General features: G+C 50.2%; 9 protein-coding genes across 11 annotated transcripts; 6 read left to right on the top strand and 3 right to left on the bottom strand.

Annotated features, from left to right (window-relative positions):
• Positions 1-2,283: 2,283 nt before the first annotated feature.
• Positions 2,284-4,380, bottom strand: ABB37_01847 (putative pteridin transporter; the record flags this gene model as incomplete). Its single annotated transcript, XM_015798506.1, has 1 exon — positions 2,284-4,380. The coding sequence occupies exon 1, from the start codon at positions 4,276-4,278 to the stop codon at positions 2,284-2,286; it is 1,995 nt and encodes a 664-aa protein (XP_015664026.1). The 5' UTR covers positions 4,279-4,380.
• A 1,217-nt stretch (positions 4,381-5,597) lies between these two features.
• ABB37_01846 (phosphate-Repressible Phosphate Permease-like protein) lies at positions 5,598-7,267 on the bottom strand (the record flags this gene model as incomplete). The annotated part of the gene is made up of 1 exon (XM_015798505.1): positions 5,598-7,267. The coding sequence occupies exon 1, from the start codon at positions 7,089-7,091 to the stop codon at positions 5,598-5,600; it is 1,494 nt and encodes a 497-aa protein (XP_015664025.1). The 5' UTR covers positions 7,092-7,267.
• Positions 7,268-9,084: 1,817 nt separating this feature from the next.
• On the bottom strand, positions 9,085-9,312 carry ABB37_01845 (hypothetical protein; the record flags this gene model as incomplete). Its single annotated transcript, XM_015798504.1, has 1 exon — positions 9,085-9,312. One exon carries the CDS (start codon positions 9,310-9,312, stop codon positions 9,085-9,087), a length of 228 nt encoding a protein of 75 aa, XP_015664024.1.
• A 1,091-nt stretch (positions 9,313-10,403) lies between these two features.
• Positions 10,404-12,159, top strand: ABB37_01844 (hypothetical protein; the record flags this gene model as incomplete). The annotated part of the gene is made up of 1 exon (XM_015798503.1): positions 10,404-12,159. Exon 1 carries the CDS (start codon positions 10,510-10,512, stop codon positions 12,157-12,159), a length of 1,650 nt encoding a protein of 549 aa, XP_015664023.1. The 5' UTR covers positions 10,404-10,509.
• A 560-nt stretch (positions 12,160-12,719) lies between these two features.
• Positions 12,720-13,364, top strand: ABB37_01843 (hypothetical protein; the record flags this gene model as incomplete). Its single annotated transcript, XM_015798502.1, has 1 exon — positions 12,720-13,364. Exon 1 carries the CDS (start codon positions 12,972-12,974, stop codon positions 13,362-13,364), a length of 393 nt encoding a protein of 130 aa, XP_015664022.1. The 5' UTR covers positions 12,720-12,971.
• Positions 13,365-13,909: 545 nt separating this feature from the next.
• ABB37_01842 (putative origin recognition complex subunit 1 (ORC1) putativecell division cycle 6 (CDC6)) lies at positions 13,910-15,223 on the top strand (the record flags this gene model as incomplete). 2 transcript variants are annotated; one of them, XM_015798501.1, is made up of 1 exon in its annotated part: positions 13,910-15,223. In XM_015798501.1, exon 1 carries the CDS (start codon positions 13,928-13,930, stop codon positions 15,221-15,223), a length of 1,296 nt encoding a protein of 431 aa, XP_015664021.1. In that variant the 5' UTR covers positions 13,910-13,927. The 2 variants fall into 2 exon arrangements, with proteins under 2 accessions (XP_015664021.1, XP_015664020.1); XM_015798500.1 differs by having other exon boundaries at positions 13,920-15,223.
• A 481-nt stretch (positions 15,224-15,704) lies between these two features.
• Positions 15,705-18,495, top strand: ABB37_01841 (hypothetical protein; the record flags this gene model as incomplete). 2 transcript variants are annotated; one of them, XM_015798499.1, is made up of 1 exon in its annotated part: positions 15,705-18,495. In XM_015798499.1, the coding sequence occupies exon 1, from the start codon at positions 15,715-15,717 to the stop codon at positions 18,493-18,495; it is 2,781 nt and encodes a 926-aa protein (XP_015664019.1). In that variant the 5' UTR covers positions 15,705-15,714. The 2 variants fall into 2 exon arrangements, with proteins under 2 accessions (XP_015664019.1, XP_015664018.1); XM_015798498.1 differs by having other exon boundaries at positions 15,714-18,495.
• Positions 18,496-19,113: 618 nt separating this feature from the next.
• ABB37_01840 (hypothetical protein) lies at positions 19,114-20,805 on the top strand (the record flags this gene model as incomplete). The annotated part of the gene is made up of 1 exon (XM_015798497.1): positions 19,114-20,805. The coding sequence occupies exon 1, from the start codon at positions 19,264-19,266 to the stop codon at positions 20,803-20,805; it is 1,542 nt and encodes a 513-aa protein (XP_015664017.1). The 5' UTR covers positions 19,114-19,263.
• A 766-nt stretch (positions 20,806-21,571) lies between these two features.
• On the top strand, positions 21,572-23,182 carry ABB37_01839 (hypothetical protein; the record flags this gene model as incomplete). The annotated part of the gene is made up of 1 exon (XM_015798496.1): positions 21,572-23,182. The coding sequence occupies exon 1, from the start codon at positions 21,713-21,715 to the stop codon at positions 23,180-23,182; it is 1,470 nt and encodes a 489-aa protein (XP_015664016.1). The 5' UTR covers positions 21,572-21,712.
• Positions 23,183-23,213: the final 31 nt, after the last annotated feature.

Below are 23,213 nucleotides of genomic sequence, written 5' to 3'. Positions count from 1 at the left end.
AAATCTGTTACCGACTGTATTCCACAACGGGTGGCTGTCAGGTGTTGAAGGTGCTGCGATTCCGCCAGTGCGGAGAGATGCGTCACACCCATAAAACCTTGAATGCATAGCTGGCTGATCGGCAGCTGCGCTGCACACTGCAACGCGTGATTCACGTAGAAAGTTCCAAGAGCGCCAGCATCAGCTTCACTGTACGCAATCAACAGCTTTGTTAAGTCTGGAAACATCGAAAGCGCACAGAGAAAATTGCCCCACTGGCCGTCGCGCGCCAATGCGAAGTTTTGCATGAACGCAGCTACTGTGTCGACATAGATCTGCAGCTCCTCCACTCGGTCCTTCACACGATCCGTGAGAAACGCCAGCACGTCTCTGCGCTCATTGCCGACGGTGACACTCAGCGGCAATCTGCATCGATCTGCCCACCACAGCGACTCCGCAAGCCTTTCTGGAGTTACACCGCGTTCTATTGATCCGATCTGGTACACCAAGTGGCTGTCTCTTACAACCACACCACTACAGTTCTCTGCAACATCACCTCTGTTTGTCAGCGCGTCCATGTCCAGTCTCATCCGCGGGCACACTGCACTCAGCGTTTGGAGATGTCGGGTGATGAACTGCTGGTCCATGAAACTCATCACTTGCGACAAACCGTCGCCGCACAGACGCGACAGCGATGCACCAACATCGGCATCTGCGGCGCTGTAGGAAAAAACTGCGTTAATGTCCTCCACGTGGCTTGCGTAGTTCACGTATAGTTGTGCCATCACTTGTGTGTGTGGGTGTCTGTGTGGTCTGTGTGGTTTCTGTTCGTGGGTCAGCTTGAGGATGGACGGAAAAAGTGTGAACGATGGCGGCTTCTTTCTTTGTCTGCGACGATACACCCAGAGAAGCAGAAGAAAAGAAATGTGGCGAGACGAGAAAGAAGGTGTGAATAGCGAAACGAGAGGAGGAGGGAAAACAAGCGTTATTGCCTCGACCCTGCAGTGAAAACAGCGCCATCACCTTTCGTTGCGGAGAAAACAACAGAACCTAATAAATGGTGGTCGCTACACTAGAGTTCAGTGTTGCGCAGCATTCCGCGCCACTGGAGCTGTGAGAGCATCTCCTCTTTGACTGTTCAACATCTTAGCCACGCGAATGCTCTCTGCAATAAAGAAGCACTTCGTAGCCTTTTTTCTTCTCTCAAACGTTCTTGGAATGCACAACTTTCAATTTCTCGCGCGTGCAACAACTACAAAAAAAGAAAGATGTGAAATCGCACTGTTTGGTAATTGAGAAACAAAAAAGCTAGAAAGTAACGTTTCCAGAATAAGAGAGGTCAGAGGCACAACCGAACAGCGTAGATACATCACGTCTAAGTCCACACGCGTTTACAACTTGGTTTAACCGCGCCTGTTCAGTTGCTTGCTTTTCGGTTTGATACCGCTACAAATGAAAAATTTCTCTGAGGCCTCACGATCGCCAGTGTGTTTGAGCTCGAGACTTTCACCGAGATGTGCCAGAATTCTCGCAGCAGCTACTTGGGAGGGAATGCGCAGTGTTGGTGTGCGCAACCTACAAGTGAACTGCTACAGAGCGTACTGGCACACATGCTTTTATCATCACCTAAGAAAAAAAAACTCAGCTAAGGAACACCGAAGAAAAGTGGTTGTTGAATGTGTTATTTGGACGCTTGCGTCGTTCCGCTATCTTGGGCTTGTAAACAAAAAAAGGCGACACCCTCGTAGCACTGTGGAGGGCTGTGTCCAAAGTAACGCACGCAACCAGCACTCATCAGGTAATACAGAAAACAAAATAACTACCGAGCCCAACGAAAAAAAAAATGTTTTTAAAAGGGAAACAATTACTAAAACAAAAACCATAGGGTTTTTACAGGTGTACGCGGCATCCCCGCTTTCCGACTTTTTAGATGAAATTAGAACAAAATGTTTTGATTGATTCTATATTCTTAATGAATAATTTTCTCTATGTGTTTTATGTTCAGCGGGCAGAGTGTCTTTAAAAAGCAGCAAGCAAGCACCCGTTAGGAAAGCGGAGTGAAGTGTTGTTTTTTCTGTAAACCAACTTCTGGGCTTCGATAAACAGTCGCATCTGCTGTCAGAACAAAAACACTTTCAAATAAAATAAAAGAGAAGTAACAATAATTGGTTCCAGGTAATTGCACGTAAAGTCTGGCAGGGTTTGTGTGCCTGCCACTCAGACTTGTCATGCCTTCATAAGAAACAAGATGCGTAGAAGCGAAAACACGCACCTGGAGGTAAACACTCGTTTCCTTTTCTTTTCTTAAGACTGTTCCTCCGAGGAGACGACTGATTTCTTTGCTGCAACGGGTGTGATGGACGTGGCGTTGAACTTGTTCAGCCACTTCTGAAAGATGGACAGGGCTTCCACCTCCTTCGGGTCGATGGGGTCGCAGATGCGGGCACCGGGGATCAGGACAAACACCAGCGGGATGGCGAGGAGGGGCGTGATGAGGTGACCGGTGATGATGAGCCAGTGCAAGTTGCTGAAGTCGCATGGGGCTTTCGAGCGGATCGGCCACGCCGTCTCCATCAAAATCGCGCCAATCGTGGACGACGTCGACGTACCCAAGTTGCTGAAGCTCGCCAGGATGGCAAACATCGTGCTCTCGCAGCCCTTCGGGCACAGACGGGAGATCAGCATGTTCAGCGGCATGAAGTTCAGCATGTAGCACACCTGGTACACAACAGCATCGCCCATGATGTACATCGCGTGATCAGGAATGCCGATATACAGATTCCAGCGCTCGACGATGACGATGTCAAACACGCTTGCAAAGACCTGGACCAGCGTGGTGATAATCAACGTTACACGGTAGCTCTGCTTCGAGAAGACGCGCGAGAACATGTACACACCGAAGAGACCGGCAACGTTGCCGATGACCGCGCCGACGGTGTTGTAGAACGTCTGCGAGAAGTGGGGGCCATCAGGAAGACAGTCTGCGTCTGCCATGTAAAAGTTGTCTGTCGCACCGGTGATAACGAAGTAGGACACGAGCTGGCACCACCCGAAGAAGTTCGCCTTCATGATCGTCACCGGGATGCAGATGAAGCCGGCCACGCACAGCACAACGGAGATCACCACGCAGCCGTACAGCAGCTGATAGGTCGTCCCGACGATGTCGAGAATGGTCAAGACGATGACACCCGCAGTGAGGACGACACCGTAGACTGCGACGGAGGCGTTGCGTAAGATGACTTCTTTATTCACGCCAAAAATGCCGCACATGCACGTCGGCACCTCGAAGTCAACGTCCATCGCCTCCTCCACCTCCTCTGCCTCGTTATGTAGCTCACCAAACTGCACCAGCTCGTTCGGGCCGTCTTCCTGAAAACTGAATGCACTGTTAAATGGTGGCAGAACCTTCTCGCTGTCCGGTGCGTTGCCGTAGACGACCATGCCGTCCTTGACGGACTCCGAGCTCATCTCCTGCTGCCTCAGTGCCTCCTGTTTCAACAGAAACATGTGATCCTCGCGGCGCTCCACGACGTTCTTCTTCTCACCGTACCAGTTGAAGAGAAAGAACAACACACACACCGCCTGCAAAGCGGCAGAGAGAAAGACGCCGATGGTGGGGCGACCAGAGTCTGACAGCGGTCCCTGGATGGCTGGGGCGATAATCTGACCCACCATGATCAGAGCCCAGATCCACGAAATGAGATCGGCACCAGGGGCAGGTTGGCGTTTGATCAGGCGGCTGTAGTGGCCTTCCGACAGTACGTCGATGTTTGCAACGCAAAAGGATGATAGAAAGATCATCGCACCTGCGATCCCGGCGCTCGACTCTTTAAATGGCAACACGCCGTACACCACAGTGCACACGGCTCCGGCGATGCACGAGAGCGCCATGTACCACCGCTTCGTGTAGCCAAGGAAGGAAAAGGTGTCGCTGAGGACAGCGGTGAGCGGCTTGATGGAGAAGCCCATGGAGCTGATGCCATACATGCGCTGGTACACCTCCGGCGTGACACCGTACTTCTTCATGAACATTGCGTACTGGGAAGTCGTCAGCAACGTGTAGCCAATGCCCTTACCGAGCATATAGACGATGCCCAGCGACGTCACGCACTTGGGCCCGAAAGGCTCCATTGCGTTGCCGAGGATGGGGATCGCCCTTGCGCACGGGACGACGGAGAAGAGCGCTGCGGAGTCAGGGTGGACATAGCCGGGCTCATCGATTTCCAGCTGGCGAGCCAAAGTCGGCATGGCAACCTCATCGCCGCCCACGATGTTGCCAACAGCAGTCTCAGTTGTCATGGCGTACAAAGGGAATGAAAGAAAAAGAAAGGGAAAAAAGAGCTGTTTTGAGAGCCGTTGAAAGACCAAGGTGGAGAGTGCTTTGTCTTTGTCTTGTTAACTTTACGGTGACCCCACAATAAATGAGAGAAGTGGACGAAGAACGGTACAGAGGAAGAGAAAAGACGGTGATGAGTACGATAAAAAAAACTTTCGCTGCGCGTGTTGCAAGATACCCTTTTCTTGATTGCAATCGTTACTTGCGGAGGCAGTGAGGTGACGCAGAAGCTGACGGAAGCAGTCAAAGTTGCGCAGTTGTGGGGAAGAGAGAGAAAAAAAAACATTTCCATCTTTCTACAGAGAAACTCACTTTGTATTACGAAAGAAAGAGTATTAGTAATAAAGACAGTTGTTGAGAGGTGCTAAGAAAAGAGAAAGAAAACAATGCACGGCAAGTGTAGAAAAGGGACTGCTTGTTAAATCTCATCTCGCTCCTTCAACAACTGTAATTTAACGAAAATAGCTACAATATTCAAAGGCCTTCTATTTTTAAAAATCCTTTTTCTTTTTCCAAATAGTGTATAGCAAGGCTTGAGTCTGGCGACACAAACGCTAAACCTTTATAAGTTATTTTTCGCAGTGATGATGCCGCAACAATACGATTTGCTCTGCGAATGACAGCAAACACAAAAAAAAACGCATGAGGCACACTAAACACTTTAAACAAAAAAAAAGTCGATAGTTATTCAAAACAAGGGTAGTAGATAACAATGCTTATTATCAATACATCATTTTACCTGAACTCGTCGTACAGTAGGAAAAAAAATAAACAGTTAGAATTACAATGACGTGCTACTCAACGCACTTTTACCTCCGAAGCTCTCTCATTACCACTTTACCGCTTTCGAAGGGTAGAGTTGCCAATGTAGTCAACAAAACATATGGAGAGAGAACGAGCGAATTGGTTTTTTAAAAAAAAAGGCAGCCGCAATTGAGAGACTGAAGCAACTCCCATAGCTGCGGCGAAACAGAATGCTATTGGGATCAGTAACTCTCTGTAGCGATTGCCTCATCCTAACTTCCACTTCTTGTACTTTCTGTGAGTAGCCTTATAAGCGTCACTGCGCAACTTGAGCTGGTTAAAGAAAAAAAAAGGCGGAGAAGACGCATCATAAAACTGCTTGCAGAGTCAGACTGTGGAAAAGAAAGAAAAACAGTTCTCACCATTTACACATGGTGCGAGAACGAAACAATGGAAGAAGAGAAAGGGGAGAGGGGAGAAGACAAAAATGTTTATTTAACGAGCCACGTAATGGACCTTGTCGTGCGCCCGCTGACCGCTACAGAGACGGTGCGTTGATACCCTGAGTGAAGAAGGTGGCAGAGATGATGGCGGTGATGACCAGCGTGAACACCCACCCAGCGTACATCTTCAGCACCATCATCCAACGGATGTTGAGGAAGCTCACGTCCACCACGCTGATTCCGACAACACCACCGGTGATGCAGTGTGTGGAGGAGACGGGAATGCCGTAGCCAGAGGCAAACGACACCACCAACGCCGCCGACAGCTCCGCCGAGAAGCCGCGGCTCGGTGTGATGACGGTGAGGTCCTCACCCAGCAGGCGCATCAGGCGCATGCCAAACGTGGCCAGGCCCACCACGATGCCCGCACCACCGAGGCACAACACCCAAATCGGCACAGAGGTGTTCTTCGAAACGTCGCTGCTCTGGTACACCTGGTAGATGGCGGCAAGCGGGCCCACCGCGTTACTGACATCACTGGCGCCGTGTGCAAACGAGGCGCAGATGGCGGTGAAGACCTGCAAGTAGCGAAACACACGCTCGGCGCGCGAGTCGTACACCTGCACCTCGAGCCCGCTCGCACCGGTGATGCGGTTCTCCTGCGGCGCCTCCGCGTCCGAGGACTCCGACTCGGTCACGACATCGCCCGTCACCTCCTTCGGCTTGGGAGCCTCCTCCAACGCAGTCGGCTCGCGCTTAAGTCCATCCTCAATGTTGTTCTCAGCGCCGTTCGGCTGCTCTGATGCCGCCGCAAGCGCGCGTGCCTCGTCACGTGCCACCAGGCGCTTCAAGAGAGGAATGAAGGCACAGGAGATCAGACCCGCGCAGCCACCGATGCACGCGGCGACGCAGGCGGCCTTGTCGACCGACCAGTGGAGACGCTTTGACGCACCTTTGTAGAGGACGAAGAAGGACTCCAGGAAAAACGCGACGGCGACAATGATGGGCAGGGTATACATGGCACGCTTCGCCGCATTCGCAGGGCGGAGCACAAAGAAGCGTACGGTGCCGTACACGAGAGCAGACACCGCACCAGTGAGCAGAGGCGAAATGAACCACGACGCAATAATCGGCGCAACACCGCTGACAAACGGGAAGTCGTCCTTCCTCGCGGCCCAGTTTACCGCGTCTCCACCACCGAAGACGAGCGCAAAGCCGAGCACACCACCGCAGATGCTGTGCGTCGACGACACGGGGAGGCGCAGCCAGGTGGCGACGGCAAGCCAGCAGAAGGCCGCCCCACACGCGCAGAGCATGCCGTACATGAAAACGTAAGGCTTGCCCTTAAAGTCGCCGGGATTAGCGATGCCGCCCGAAATCGTGGAGGTCACCTCGCCGCCAAGCGAGACGGAGCCAGCAAACTCGCAAATTGAGGCGAGAATAACAATCTGAGAGAAGGTGAGAATCCTGGCGCCGTAGGTGGTGCCGAAAGCGTTCGCCAAGTCGTTCATCCCGACGCCGGCGCCGGTGAGAAACGACACGAAGGCGCCGACGACCACAATCCACAGGTAGGGGTTGATGTCTGCCATTGTTCTGTATTTGCAGATGCTGTTCGTATGTAATGAATTGACAGGTACAGACCTTTTTATGATCAATGTGAAAGGAAAGAAAAAAACTTGATGCTGTATATGCAGTTTTTTTTTCTTTTAGCGCGGGTTGTGTAAGCTCAAAGAAATAGGAAATAAACGTGTCCTTCGGAAACACTAACAAGGAATACCGTGTTGTTATTCCGATAAAAGAAGAGTTTACGGAGGAAGCGTGGATTTGGATGGGCGACAGGCTGTCGAAAGAAAATCCTGTTTGCAAGCTGCATGCGTTGCGTCACCGTCTCTCTGCATCTTTTAGGGCCACGCGAAATTTTGTGAAGTTGTCACCTAGAGACACGGTTTAACCACAGAGCGCACGTTGTCAAACGGCAGCGCCACTGTTGGATACTGCAACCGCAACTAGCTTCCTTCACGTTAAGCAGCTGAAAATGAGTATTTAAGGTATAAATAATATTTAAAAAAAAACGATTGTATATAACGCGAAAGTTCTCATTTTCAGCCTCATCTGCCGTACGGTTTCGTCCGTCCCCGTGTGGGGTACACATGGAAAGAAACTCGCAACCTTCAAAAGGTTGGAGCCTCGTAGCCACGTCGTCGTAATTTACGAAAAGTAGTTAGATTTGTTGAACCCAAGGACAACGAACACTTTTCCATTCCGGAGGAATATATATATGCACTAATTTGCGTTCGATAATGTCTCATTTGGAGATCCGCGGCTTATGCACGCCAATATTTCTTTTATTGAATAGTGGCACTCACGCAATTTCGAAACAGAATACCCACCTGAACAAAAGCAATGGGCATTTGGCTAATGCGAAATGAAATAAACGAACATAATTTTTTAAAATAGTAAATAAATGCATAACAGAAGGATGCAACACTGATCAAACTGGTGTGCCTCGGAAAGAATCTTATACTGTGTTGAATAGTTTTCACTATATAAAAAATAGACAACGTGCTGTTTACTCGAAACAACGCAGTAATTAATATAAGATCAATCATACAGAGGTATGGCAGAAATTGACTTAAGGAGCACTGCAGGAAGAATAACCTACGCCTTACAGACCATCACCTACCAGAAAGGGCACAGACCTATGCCTCACCATAAACATAAAAGTGTCGTTCTCAGTACATACAAAACACTGTAATTATCAGCAAATAAATATATCCAAATTCCAACACAAAACAATTTATTTAACAGATTTTACGAAGTGGGTAGCCTGCCTTCCGCTTTCCCGCTAGGTGGGCGGGGAGTTCAGGGTTGGGTGAATGGGGAAAAAACTATGAACTGCGAAATTCTAGCAGCTGATAATGAAAGAGAAAAGAAAGAGAGGAAAGGAGAAAAAGAGATAGGATAAATAATTCTCAGGCTAGGTCCTTCCATTCGTGAGCTCCGAGAAAAAAAAAACAATGCATCCAATGGAGTCTATCGAACGGATACCTTGCATTCCTAAGACTCCTTCGAAGCAGTTGTACGATTTGTGTTAAAAGACACAAAGAAGCAGATGGGAAAGAAAAAGAATATAAGAGACAACAGAAAAAAAAAGAAAGACGAGAAGAAATTAATAAAGAATGACAGTTTACTGTCGCGTAGGCAAAACACCTTTGCGAACACAAATGACAAAACTGACGCTATTTTTAAGCCGGCCGAGTTACCATTGTGAATTGGGAAAGCAAAAACAATTAGAAAAAAACGACTGGTTTCTTTTCGCTCTACTTGGCGATGTCGTCAGAACCGAAAGTAGAAAACAATTAATATGAAGACACCGAAAAAAAAAAACCTATTATGTGCAGTGAGTAAATTTCAAAAAAGAAAAGTGTACTTTTCGTGCCGTTTTCTCAGTCGAGACAACTTCACCCGCAGCTGTACAGGATGTGGTCCCGTTTGTGGGACACGTTAACGACGTCGGCTATGTGAGTCTTCAGCACGCGGCGCACCTCCTCGTAGATCTCGCACGAAATGAACTTTACACCATCACGGGGCGAGTGGTGCAGCAAATTGAGCTGCGAGAGACGGAGCAGATGTTGTGGCCCAGTACCTTCTTCTGGCACAGCGGCTGCCTTTGGCATCAGCGTAGCGCTTTCCCTTTGTCATTCTTGCTGTGTGGAAAGAGGTGCAGAGTGTACTCATGATTCCTTTCAATTTGTATGTGTTGAGTAACGTTAAGCGCAAAGCTCTCACCAAGAAAACCCTGAAATCCATGCAAAAGATGAAAAAAGTAAACAAATCAATGACACAAAAATGAAGCAAATCACGACTGTTGACCGCATTTGCTTCCGAGCGTTTGTACGAACTAGTGCTCTGTTGTTGTTTTTTAACTGCTGAAGTAGGAACTTTATTGCACAAGTGTTAATTTGAGGCAGGAATACATTACATACTGTCCGCAGTTACCAATCTGCTGTGTGTGACAACACTGCCAAGCGCAAAATAATAACAACTATACGTTTTTGGAGCTCACTCAATGGAAAACTACAAGGGAACCACACATTCAACAGTGGCATAGTGGATTTGGTCTGGCAAATAGGAAAACTGTTTTGGTTCTCTCACCGCGGTGTGCTGCAGGCGTGTAGAGTCGAAATACCTTCGCAGGAAAACGCCGTTATGGGCGGCGAGCGTTCGGTATTTTCTTCCTCTTTCTTCCCTCCCCCCTCCCCCCCTGCTATTCCCCGCTCTCTCTATTAATCAGGCCGTACTGGTCCTCGTCGCATTGAAGCAGTTGAAACTGTTTTGCAGCGATAGGCGCTGACGGGAGGAAAACTTCTGGAGGACGAGCTTCGGCGTCTGCCAAAATGACAAAAACGCGAGTAGCGAGGTTGGGGACCACAGAAAGCGCTGCAACTTTTTAAGTGTCTTTCTCTGCTCTTGGAGGACTTGTTTCTTCCGTTTTCCTGTCTTCTTGTTTGCTCTAAGGCGCCAAGCGCTCATTGATACGAAACACGAGAGGGTTTTACTAGTAATATCCGCACTAAAAAACGTGTTCTGCGAGAAAGTGATCCTTGCATGATAATAATTGCTTTTCTTTTTTTTTTGAAACCGTCGATTAAGTCTGGAATAATAATGAAGGGAACTAAACTTTGGAACCTGAACTAAAAGGATGTTCGCTATCGTTGAGCATACACGACGTGAAACTCAAAAGTGATGTTGGTCTGGAGTTTGTATGGCGCTCGTCTTCTCGGCAGTATGAATTGCGCGTAGGGGATATCGCTTCTGCGTTTGCTTTTCATCGCTGCAATGTGCCCAACTGTTTACTCGTTCTTTCTCACCTGCTTTTACAAACCATCTGTGTTGATTCAGCTTTGTTTCTCGTCGTCTCCCTATTGACATCGTGACAAAATAATTGACTGCACGTACTCTAACCACTGCTCGATCGCTTTTTACTGACTGAAGTAAAATGCTAATATGCGCTCGTTTGCAAAACGCGGTCTCCAGCCAATTCTAGCTAGAACGCTGACACTGCGTCCTGAAGCGACTGTCGACCCGGTGCGATACCCTCTTGGGTACGTACCGATTGACGGCACGGAATCTACTGACTCATTATACGCGTTACTGAAACGAGGATACTTTGTAGCTCCACTGAATCGAATTGAGTGCATTCACAGGACAAGCATCGGCGTTCGAGCGCTCTGCAGATCAGAGTACCCTGTCGTTTCAGCACAAGATGTCCTTACTTTGCATTCGAGGGAGAAGGAACTGTTAAGCAGGCTGCTTATTAGACGCGATTTTTGGACGCTCGATGACTTCAACGACCCCGAGCTGAATCAGAGTTTCGGCATTCAAAATTTGTATTTCGATAATTACAAATGGTCGCAAGTGCTTTGGAAACGATTCCAAGCCTTTGCAGAAGAGTACTTTCCACTTTCGGAGCACACGCATTTGCTCTATAGTGAGTATATGCAGCTTATTCGCAGCTTTTCTGCTTTTGAACAGGGTGTCGTTGTGAAGCCTGCGTTGTCCAAATCTGTTCGTTTGCATCCACCTTACGGTGCTGTTACTCCTACCAATTTTTCTTTGGAACCTATACTGCTGCTTAAAAACTGGCTTCTGAATTTCAAGGGGCCGCTTATGGTAAACAAGGCGCTGGTTCCCAACTCTGGCTCTGGGGTAACGGCGTTTGCGATAAGAGCGTGCAACGTGCCGATGGTGCGCGGCCTCGACTCACGACCCAGATTTGTTGCGGCAAGTCGCAAGGACGCCGCCCGCTATCCGCAAATGAGAGGCGTGAGCTTCCAAGTTGCGGAGCTGCTGCCGCCGGTTGGCGAAGATGCGACGGAAGACAAGCGGAAAGGCAAATACGACTTGATTGCGTATTATCCCGATGAAGAAATTGTTTCATCTCTTTTTGCCGGCGAGAGCGACCAATTTGCACCAACAGCGCAGGGGCTTGCTGGCAAACTGGAAGAATTTTTCGAGAGCGTCGCACCGCACATGACGGAGAACGGAATCATTGCCGTCTGCTGTACGAATATTCACTCGCTTCTGTTCCCAGCGGCGCCGCATCCTGTGGAATACGAGATCAAAATTAACCGACGCTTTGTTGTGTTGGACTACTACGACACACCAGCTCGTTTTTCGGGCAACATCCGCACGAAGTTTCTTGATCCCGTCATCGAATGCAAGCCTGATTTGAAACGCAAACTGCGTTCTGAGCTGTGGGTTTTGCACAAAGTGGAGTCTATTAGTCATTACGGGTTTATCCATGGCATTCCGGGAGCGAAACCTCCCAATATGGAGAGATGGCGGACAAAGCAAATGGGTCTGGAGCGTCAAAAGGCATTGAAAAACCATGTCCGCCTTATGGGTGGCGACTGGGGCAATTACAAAAGTCGCTTTGTTCAGATGCTGCAGGAGCAAACGGACGAGCCCGAAGACGATGTGGCTGAATCGATTCGAATGGCGTTTGACCCAACGTATCCGGTGAAACTAGCGGAGCAAGCGAGAATTGCTGCGGAGACGAAGGCGCAGGAGAGAGATGCTTTTCATCGTTCAGTGGCGCTTGAATATCAAGATGTTTCTCCAAGGCATGCGTTTGAAAAGAAAAACCATTGGTAGGGAATAGGGCTATTGGCTTTCTTTTATTAAGGTGACATTTCTGCCTTTTTGTGTGTGCATGTTTGGTATTTTTTTCCCCTCTTGCTAATTCTAAATACATTGCAGAAAGAGGCAGTGCTATTCACGTTATAACAACCTATTTTGATTCTACTTATTGCAACACAAAAGCAAGAATTATTTTAGCAGAATTATAATAACGTTGCGCTGAAATGATATAAAGACATCCGTCGCTGGATCTCTTTTAGAGTTGAGTACTATTATTGCTGGTAATGCTACATTTTCGCTTTTTCCACAGGGTGGAGAGAGGGAAAAGTTGCTTTCTACCGAACACAGAAACTGACCTTTCAGGGAATTTGTAGCATCATTTCCGTGCTGATGACCGAAACTGTGCGCTTCGATATATCGTTGTAACACTTTTATTTCTCTCTGGTTTTGATGTATCTCCTTGTTTTCTCCTTAAAAAAAAATAATAACTGAACCAAAACATGCACTCACATCCGTTTGTTGCGGGCTTTTGTGTTTGTTCGTTTCCTTCTACTTCTATACTTCCTCAATGATAAGTGAGTTTCAGTGTTACGCATTCACTGACATCTCGTCACAGGATACTTTTGTCGAGGAGTAGCGTTTTACGGCTGCTTGCTAGAGTACTTTACACACACACACACACAAAGAATAAAACAGTCTTCAACTACCATAGATCAGTACTGTAGGCACAGTGGCTGCTTTTTTTTTCTACTTTTATTAGTAGCGGCTACGGTGTTAGTCAGGTAGTGTAAACACACATTGCTTTCAAAACTATTTATTGTATCGACATGGAGGTGGTGGAAGAGTTTCTGCGGCTACGCAGGGGAGGCAAGGGCGAGGATGCCTATGCTCTGCTGGCACCTGGCGCCTCTATGGGATGTCCGTGGGGTGGGATGCATCACGGACAGCGCATTCACGACCTTCTAGTTGACGAGTCCCACTTTGTCAAGAAAGGTTATTTAGATCCTGTTCCGATTGAAAAAATTGACGAAGGGACGTATCAGCGGAAGTTCCAGTGGGACAGAGGAATGGGTGAGTATGGCAACAGCGGTTTTTCTCACGTGGGCATTCTTCCGATGTGGAGGGAACTGTATTTTGTGCGCGACGGTAAAATTCAGCTTGTGACTGCTGATAAGCAGCTGAAGAAGAAGTCTCTTGCGCACGCGCTCTTTGGCGTTTGAACTGGTTAGTCGCTACACGAACGCATTCAAAACATCCGCATACAACAATCGAGTGTGAGGTTTTCTCGTTCCTCTGCAATGGTCGAAACGTTTATCTATTCTTCGCAGCGGAGGTGTACATTCTTTTTCTTCTTTTGCCTTTTTTTTGTCTTTTAATGCTCAATAGCTTAGGAACAATTAGCTCATGTTATCATACGTATTTATGTAGGTGCGAGTTTGTTTTAACAAGTTAAACAGCGGTGTTTTGGCTTCAGAGGAGAAGTCAATTTTTGTTTTGCAGTCGCCAAAACACATACATGATCCACAGGAAAAGAAACAAAGGAATGCGCTGGCGCTATGAGTTGAAAGGTAGTTGTGGCTCTTCGACTGTATGGGGGATAGGTTGGATTGCCGTAGCAGTTCTTCGTGTGTTGGAGGAATTTCGTACCGCCAGCGATAGAGGTCTCTGTATTTATGCCCAGGGAACCATCTTATTCAAATCTTCATGTGCAAAGTTTTTTTTTTCCGTCTCTCTTTCTTTCGTTCCTTGTTCGTTGACGTTGATAGTCGATTTAAGAGAGGCAATGAAGCGTGAGCGCCAAGCTGATCAACAGGAAGCCGCTGTCGCTGCCTTAAGAAAAGGAGCCCAGGCTTTAAGCGTGTCGAGCAGCATTTCAACTAAGGATCTTGTTTGCAGGGAGGCTCACGCGAAGGCAATACAGAATTTCTTGGAGGATGGTAAGCATCACACAATGCAAATCTTCGGAATGCCAGGAACAGGCAAAACGGCAACCGTGAACTATGTGTTGGCACAGTTGGCAGCAAAGCACGGCACTAAGCCCACAGCCGTGTTCTTGAATGGATTTGTGGTTCAGAAAAGCTCTGACATTTACTACACTCTGAACCATCACCTCACCAAAGCGCGCCTCGGCACGGTGGAGCAGTGTCCTGCTGCGCAGTGTGCATCGAATATTGAGAAGCATTTCCGTCACGGCTGGGGCAACAAACCGCTGTCTCTCTGTGTCATCATCATCGACGAAGTCGACAAGATTCTTGAAAAGCATGCCAAGGGCCTGTTCAAAGTGGTGGATTGGCTGACCTTGCCGTACGCAAATTGCAAGCTGATCACTATCTCCAACAGCATGGACTTGCAATTAGATGCGAAAACGAAAAGCCGTCTCGGTGTGGTGAATCAACTCGTCTTCTCGTCCTATGGGATGCACGAACTACGGCAAATCTTGCTGCATCGAGTGGGCGGGATCGTGCCGAAGCTGTTTGCTGATCAAGCACTGAATCAGCTGTGCACGCAAACAGCCTCGCATTACGGTGATGTTCGCAGGCTTCTGCAGTCCGCGTCGGCGGCGATCTGCAGTGTCCTTATGAAAATCCAGGACGACGCTGTGGACCTGAGTTCCGTTGACGGCATTGTTTCGCTGCGCGAAATCCACGCGGTAGTGCGTCAAATCTTCCATGACAGGTTTGTCGAATTTATTACAACGCTGCGGAAGCCCGTGCTATTTATCACAGTTGCGGTGTTGGGGAAAGAAACAGAAGAGCTTTTCAAAAGAAGAGAGGTGGATTGCCGCTTGGCGGTAGAGCAGGTGCTGTTGATCACCCAGCAAGCCCAGCGAAAGTGCATGGGGGTGACCACGGCCATCACCCGAGTTGCGTTTCTTGCAGAGATCGAGCTGCTTCGCCAGGTGTCGTTGATAGACGTGTCCATGGGCGAGGATAGAATTCCCGTTCATTCTGCGGACGGGCTGCTTGAGTCTACTGAGGATGTGTACGTTTCCCTTTTGCAGCCTTATCAGATGGTTGTTGATGCTTGTAGATTGCACGACACATTCGGGGCAACTTATGGGGCAGCCCTCCACCTTTAAGATGAAGCGCATGCGAAGAGCCGTTTCATATAGTCGATTGGTTGCTTCCTTTTTCTGCTTTTCTTTCCTCGCTGATTCGTACTCATAGAAGCAAGTACGCATAGATCCGCACATCTGCGCTAAAAAAGAAGAAGAAGAAGAATGACTCGAAAGCAAATAAAGCAAAGCAACTGTACCAAGAGAATATGAACGCGGCAAGAGGCACACGCTTAACCTGTTACGATTATTCACGAATTTTTCCAAGCAACTTTTTTTCCTGGGATTTGGAAGCTCATCTTCTCCTTGGAATCTCTACAAAAATGGTGCATCCGGCTGACGTTTGTCATTTGCCCAGCGTTCAACTCCGGAACGCAAAGCACTTCGCTGTTTAAAGTGCGGTAGCTTCTTTCTTGTCAAGCCACCATTTCAAAAGCCATGATTTTTCTTATTTTCATTCTTCTTGTTGTTTTGGAACTCTTTTTTTCTCTCATATCTTTGCGAAGGTCGAGCAGATGCCACTTTCGCGGAAAGGCACCGCCTCGGGTTTCGCAGCTGCAGCGAAGGTGCTTTTCGACTCTGCGCAGCGTGTCGGCGCTGTGCAGCCGTTGGAGCAAAGCACCAAACAGTATGCACATCAGCTCAAAAAGATTCAATCGCAGAGCAAAAAGCGTGGAGGGTCGCTCGGCGGCGTGTCGTACAAAGTGGCTGAGTTTTTGGCTGCTCAGCGAACTCCGGTGCCTTACCCGCCGCCGCGCCCAAACGTGTCACTGGAGCGCACCATCGCAAAGAAAGTCCCACTTATCGACATTCCTCCTATACCACCCAAGGCGACTGTGACGGCAGTGAAGCACGTGCTTCCCTCAGAAACGAAAGCGGACAACGCGAAAACACATGTTCGCCCGTTAACGCCATCGCTTTCGTTCTTCACCGCGACACGCTCACCGGAAGCAGATGCTACCACTCGAGTTTCAAGTCTGCGATCTCCGGCGGTGGAAACGCCCAAGAGCGAGGTAGAAGCTGCACCGCATCTGGAGGAGGTGCTCATTGTGGAGGATAAGCCTCTTTTTGAGGTTTGTCAGCCAGCGATCACGCAACCGGCTCCGGCAGCTATTGTCCAGCCCATTATCACTGCAAAGCCAACAGGGACAGAGACGCCGGTGAAGCGCGCGCGACCGGTGAAGCGCGCAAGACCCGTGGTCAGCGTTCCCCTTGTTTCTGAAGCGCTCACGACAGACACGTTGCGCTCCCCCGAAGATCAGGCATCCTCCACCTTGACGACGTCACCTCCTTCGTTCTCCGTGGATGCGTGGGAGCAGCAGCGCGAGAAGGAGATGGAGCGCTTACAGAGAAAGCAAGACGAAGAGGAGCAGCTTCGCCTCGCCATGGTTCGGGAAAAGGAGCACCAGACGCTGGGGAAAATATGGGTGGAGCGGAGGACTGGCACGGATGCGTTCGAGGCGGAGCTCACGCCTGGAGGGAAGCTGCTGCGCGAAGTCTACTACGCGAAGTCCGTAGACACCGCCTTCGCTTTTTTTCAGAAAATGATAGACGCGGGAGCAAAGACAGCTGCTTTGCTGCCAGCAGGCATTTCGAGTGTTGCTTACCACATTAGAGAAGTCAACGCGGCGGAGCAGACGCGGCTCAAAGGGATTTTTCTCGAGATGGTGGCAAAAGCGAAGGTGGCGGACTCATTGAAGCGGAAAGCGATTCTGGCAGTTGCGAGCGGGTCTGACTTTCTAGCGGCCTACGATGCATTAACGCCTGCGGAAAAAAATGGCCTAGACACCTTTTTCATTGTCAAAGCTGTACGGGTGCTTTTGCTGGACGGGCGGTGGCAGGAGGCGCTTGCCTTCGCCAAGCAGAGCCGCAGTAACTTCCGCAGTGGAAGTGATATCGTGGACTTGGCGATGCTGCGAATGTGCCGTGGGCTCGAGGAAGGGCCCCGGAAAGAGGTGGTGGCGTATGCGGCGCAGAGTCTTGCAGAGCAGGGACGAATGGGCAAAACGGCGAAGCTTCTCATCGCGCGCACCGAAGCCGGTGTCTACCGTCGCACACTGCTGAAGCAAATTGCGGCGTCTTCGGACGTTGATGAAATCGTGTACGCGGAGCTCATCGTGCGCTCGAGCAAGGACCAAACGGATATTTTGCTGGCTGAGATGGCTGCACGGGGGCTTAACCCGGAGGACCCGGTTGTTCTAGGTGCGGTCGCGGTGAAGAAACTGGAGGACGAGAATCCAGCCGAAGTGTTCAAGGAGATCGACCGACAGGTCGCAAAGATTGGTATTCGTCCGACTCACGTTCTCGTAGCGACGAAAGTAGCAGCGCTGCATCCGACGGAGGAAGTGCTGCGACAGGCAAAGGCGGTGGTGTTGTCAGTCCCTGCGGTGAGCCGTGGTTTCGGCCTGCGTAAGCTCCTCCCTGTACTATATCAGCATGGCCTGTTAGACGACATCGTCGAAATGGCTGACAAGACAAACGAATCGGTGTCGATGGTGGACCTGTTGCCAAAGGCCGTCGCATTCGTGAACGAGGCGCTGCTGAAGGTGGGCCGACCTCCTCTTAGCGAGCTCCGTGCGGATGACATCGGGGCTGCCCACATCGCCGGTGGCGTGACAGCCACTGCCCCTGGTAAGGTGGACGAGCGCGCGGCGGCCGTCGCAGTCGACCTTTCCGGGCTCACGGAGAGGATGCTACTCTACGCGAAGGAGCGGCAGTGGTCGAAGGCACTGGAGACGGTGGTTAGTCTGCCTGCATCTATCAAGGCGGACGCATCCGCTGTGACGCTGGTGTACAACTGCGCGTTGAGCGCCGCAGTAGAGCGTCCGGAGACGGTGAAACAGGTGTACGCGCTCATGAGCACTCGCCGTATCAACGCGAATGCTACAACAGTGAACACGGTACTCAGCAGCTTGGGCAAGTCAGCCTCGTGGGAAGAGGCGTTGCGGTTCTTCGACAAGACACCTCAAGCTTGCAGAGACAACAACACCTATCTAGTCTACTTTGCCCTTTTAGGCAAGCACGGTTTGTGGAAGGAGTCTACTGCAGCGTACGACGAGATGCGGCAGGTAATCTCCAAGCCCCCCATCGCCATGTTCTCACTCGTCATCAGTACGGTCAGCGCACACGATTGGCAGACAACCTTGCGCGTGTTCCAGGACATGCTGAAAGTTCATGGTTCCTCCGTGAAAGACAGCGTGGTATCGCAAGTAATTCGCTGTCTTGAGCAGCACAAGAAGCCCGCGGAGATTGCAAAGCTGGAGAAGGAAATGGCAAAGCGCAAAAAGAAGAAGTAATACGCTGCCTTCGTGTTTCTTTTTTCATCATCATAGCCCTCGCGTTAAAATGAAACTTTTTTTCGGTCGCATCCACGTTTCAAAGCGATCTGCATCTCTTTTTTTTTCTTACCGCTCTAAAATGTCTTGATGGAGATAGTGCGTTTATAGTGTGCATCTTTCGTTTGTCGCGTCTTATTCTGCTGCGTTTTTGGTAGCTTGACTGAGTGTTCTCAAGAGCGATTTGAAGCTTTTTTTTGCCGTTGCAGGCGTGCAAAATGCTATCATTAAGATTCAAATTCAGCTCCACCAAATGCGAAGTGCTTTGGTCCGACACAATTCGCTCTGGTATTACGAAGGCACTTCTGTTATCTTCTCGTTGACGCGAAGGAAGAACACGACCATGTGCGTAGGAGCGCACACTTGTAGACTATGCCGTCATCTTTGTTGCGCTCCTCGTTCAACGATTTTTTTTTTCCAGTTCCTATTTCCATTTTTGGCAATTTTTCTCGTATGGCGGCATCGTTTTGATTCGCTAGTTCTTTCACGCCCACTCTGCTTTGGATAATTCTCTTTCCCTTTGTTTGCTCTCCTTTCTGCCGCCCATCGCTCTCCACTCATTATCTCCACACGGAAACAGAAAAGTGAACAACATCAGCAATACCTCCCACTTACAAACACAGCGAAACAAGCAAGCAAGGCCATCATCAAGAAGTGAGGCGAAGACTTCCTTTTATTGATTACCTGACTCGATATTTTCTGACCTTCTTGTTCTTTTCTTTCTTCACGATGCCGATTATTAAAAAAACATCGAAGAAAAAGACTGGCAGGGCGAAGGTTCTTGACCCTGTAGAGATGGAACGTCTTCGCGCTGCGGAGTCGGAGAAGCGGTGCCGTCAATTGATGCTCCTGCAAAGTCGACTTCGGGAGATCGTGCAGGAGGAGAAGGAGATGTCACGTGCCGTCATCGGCACGATTGAGGCGAGATGGATGAAATTCCTACGTGAGTGCAAGCAGCGGGAGCTAGTGGCGGACATTGAAATTATGCGTCGCACCTTTGAAGCAACGCTTGACCGCAAAGACGCCGCGTCCAAAGCGCTGTTTGAACAGCTAGACGTTGCGGAGGAGCAATGCCGCCACGCGTTCCGCTCTCACGTAGACGTTGTGAACTCGCTTCTGGAGCTGCACGCCGCGCGAACAAGCGAGCTCGAGGCTGAACTGGAAAGCAACGTGGTTGAGCTGAAACACGACTTCGAGCAGGAACGAACGGAGCTGGAGCTGAAGCACAGAATCGAGATAAGCGACCTGCGACTTATTTTGACCAACATGGCAGCTGAGGCAGAGATGCTGGACAAAAAACTGCAGGAGGAAACTTCCGAAAGCCGCGAAACAGCTGCTGAGAAGATGGAGGAGGAGAAACGACAGATGGAGGCGGACCTGAACAAGGTCGAGGAAGAATTGCGGACTGAGCTGGACTCTCGCTACAAGAACTTCATGTCTACAGCGCAGGCGAACATGAAGGAGTACACCGAGAAGTCAAAGGAGGACCAAGAAACGACGGAGCGGATTGCGGCGCAGCTCAAGAAGATTGAAAAACTGCAGAGCAACGTCTCATCGTGGCGCACCAACATCGCGCGTAACGCGAAAGAGTGGGAGGCACGCAACGCCTCCATCCAGGCAGAACGTGACGCCACACTTGCGCACCTGAAAAACCTCAAGGAAAAAATGCAGCGCTGGCGGCAGCGACAGGCGACCGCGCTGGTAGATCTGGTTAAGGAGGCGAACGCGACCGAGGAGGCTTTGCAGGCGACGACCAAACGAGCGCAGCGGCTTCTCCGCTTGGTGGAGTTGTGCAAGCCGTTGGAGACTTCCCGCGAGCATGTACTGTTGCACGAGGCAAACATTTCGACGGCAAACGTCGAGGCCGAAACTAAACGGCGGATGGCCGCGGAGGATGGCGCCGACGGCGCGGCAGGGGAATTGGAGAGCGCCGGCGCGGCGCCTCCAGCCAACGAGCAGTGGCAACTGATGGACCGCTTCTGGGTGAAGCACAACAAGGTTGTTCTCGACAACGCTGCTCTATCGCAAGAGCGGGTCTTGTTGGAGCAAGAGAACAGAGGTCTCCAGGAGGTGCTCAAACAGTACCTGAACGATGTCACCGTAAACGATGAAGTGATGCGGCAGAGCAACCCACTGCTGCGCACGCAGACTGTTGCCCCCAACGTAGTGCAAGCCGCCAACGCGCGTGGGGAGAGTCACGGGAACGGCTATAATGTTGTGGAGGCAAACAAGTTTGTTGCGGAGCAGACTCGACAAGGCGTTAGTCGTTAAACCGATAAACTTGTATTCCCCCCTTACACCCGTTTCTTCCTTTACTAGAATCGAGCATACGGTGAGTCGTATGGAGACGAACGTATTGTGCTGAAGTGCAGCACCGCCGTTGTGTTGTTGAACTTCTTCCAAGGACGTTGAGACCCTCTCGCCTTCCTCACGGAATGCGTTTCTGCCAGACCCTTTTTTTTGTTCTTTTACTGCTTGCCATTACTTTTGGCACCTGATGTACAATAATAAATACTGTATATATGTATTTGAATGACAAAGAAAAGGAGATCTTGACGACGGGAAAAAGGTTTTCTGCTTCTCGCTTTTATCTTTGCCTTTACAGACGCCTTTTTCAGTGGACATGTTCTATTTATGCTTTTACTTTTCGTTTTTCTCTGTTTTGGATGCGCGATGCACGATAATGAACAATATATATATATATATATATAGCTATTATAAACGCCTCGTTCACCTTTGCGGATGGGCAGCAACTATGTCTGCCTTTCCGATGTGCGATGAGGATGAGAACGTCAACTAACATTGGAGACATCGATATAGGCATTCCGCTAGAAGGATCCTTTTGAATGATCGAACTGACTTCCTTTCCTCTTTCGAGTGATCGTAACTGTGAAGAACAGTAAGCGGTCAAATCATACGATGAATTTCAATCAGCATGTTCTCTTTCTGGTCGTCTTCTGCACTAAATAATCTTCCGTTCTTTCTCGCCACCTTTGCTTTTGTTTGTTTGTTTCTTTTTTTTTCTCCGAACATCGTAGTTTAGTTCCTTCTCGACACGTCGTGCATTTCGAAAGGTACTCTTGGTTTTACTGTACGAGTGCTTGCGTTGTTCTCTTCTCCTCCCTTTGATCCCTTCCATTTCTTCTCTGCAGCGCGTTTTCTTTGCGTCACTACGCAGATGCGTCGCTTGGGGAAGTGTGCTTTCGCTCCACTCGCCCCTTGGGTGGCTCGTCGGCTTATGGAAACGGAGGAGCCTTGCTCGCCGGAGGGTATCCGCGAAATGATCCAGCGTGCCGAGAAAGCACAAGAGCAGCGCGAGATGGTTGTGGACCAGCGCAAAGTCATTTTCACCTCTGCTGCCAGCGGTGACCATCGCCCTCGTATCGCTGCTGCGGAGGCTTTTGACGTCGCCGCAGCGGGGTTACCACGCCCTCCCAACTTCTGCTACGTAAGCGTCTCCGTCGACTACGCGGGGATGGTGGACGCGCCGGAGGTTGTGTGGTTTAACATGTGCAAAGCGAATGGTGTTATGCCGTCCACGGTGAAGGCCGGCGCGCTGCACATGCTGGGAGGCATGGTGTGCCATCAGCGACTCGGTGGCGGCTACATTCAAGTAGTCCTCGGCTGCATTCCGGATCTTGAAGTTGACTCTTTTACCTTCGACGCGGTACCGCCTACGGAGGAGATCCACGCGTCTGGGCGGGCGCCACCCACGGCTGCTTTTGCCATGCTAGACACCGGGCTCACGCTGCAGTACGAGCAGGTGCTCTCCTCTCACCTCAACGCGCTAGGCAGCTCTCTCGGCAAAGGATGCCCGTTGGTTGGCGGGCTCTACCCTCCCGTAGGCGGCGTTAGCGGCAACACCACCGATGGGGCCGAGCAAGCAGGCAAGCTGGAGGACTCCATTTTCTTCATCAACGACCGAGTTTATCGTGGCAGTGCGGCAGCGGTGGTGCTGCGCAGCAAACTTTTAAAGGCGCACGCCGTCAGCGTTGTACCGTCCATTTCGATCGGCAACGCCACCATCACGCAGGTCTCCTGCGAAGGCCGCGTGGCAACAGTGAAGATGCTCGATGGCCGCCTCGCAACGGAGGTGATCAAGGACGCGTATTCTCTTTCGGAAATTGCGGACAAGCCCAGCAAAGTCTTTCTGGGCCTCCGGCACGGCGAGGTGCACGTGCCTGTGTCATTTGTCGGCCGTCCAGACTCCGGCGAGTTGCTCTTCTCTATCCCTCCTGGACTCTCTGTGCAGGACAATGACGTGATCGACCTCCTCGTCGATGACTCGGAGTTGGACACGGAGGTTGCGGCCAGCTTGCTGATTGGCATGGAGAAGTCCATCGCACCCGTTTCCGTCGAGAAGGACATCAACGTGGCGCGTGAAGCGCGGCGCAACATCGTCGCCTCCTCAACGGCTGCTTTCCACTTTTCACATGGCGGACTCAACACCGTGGCGAAGCCGGATGTGCCGGTGGTGAACCTCGGCAGTGGTGGTGTCATCTTTTCACCCACGATCCTGCAACGCTGCGTGGGGCGTAGCTGTCCCACCTCAGGCTTTTTCTGTCCTGGGCAGGTCGCCACCGTGCAGAATGTGACGTCCATCTTTGCTCGTTCCAGCACGTATTGCTTCCTCCAGGGCCTCGCATAAAGAATCTGAATAAGGTGCCATAGACAGTGGC

This window comes from Leptomonas pyrrhocoris (assembly GCF_001293395.1).
Source record: "Leptomonas pyrrhocoris isolate H10 chromosome Unknown, whole genome shotgun sequence".
Classification (NCBI taxonomy): Eukaryota; Euglenozoa; class Kinetoplastea; order Trypanosomatida; family Trypanosomatidae; genus Leptomonas; species Leptomonas pyrrhocoris.
Note: the sequence above shows the minus strand (reverse complement) of the source record. Positions and strands in the feature narration are given on the sequence as shown.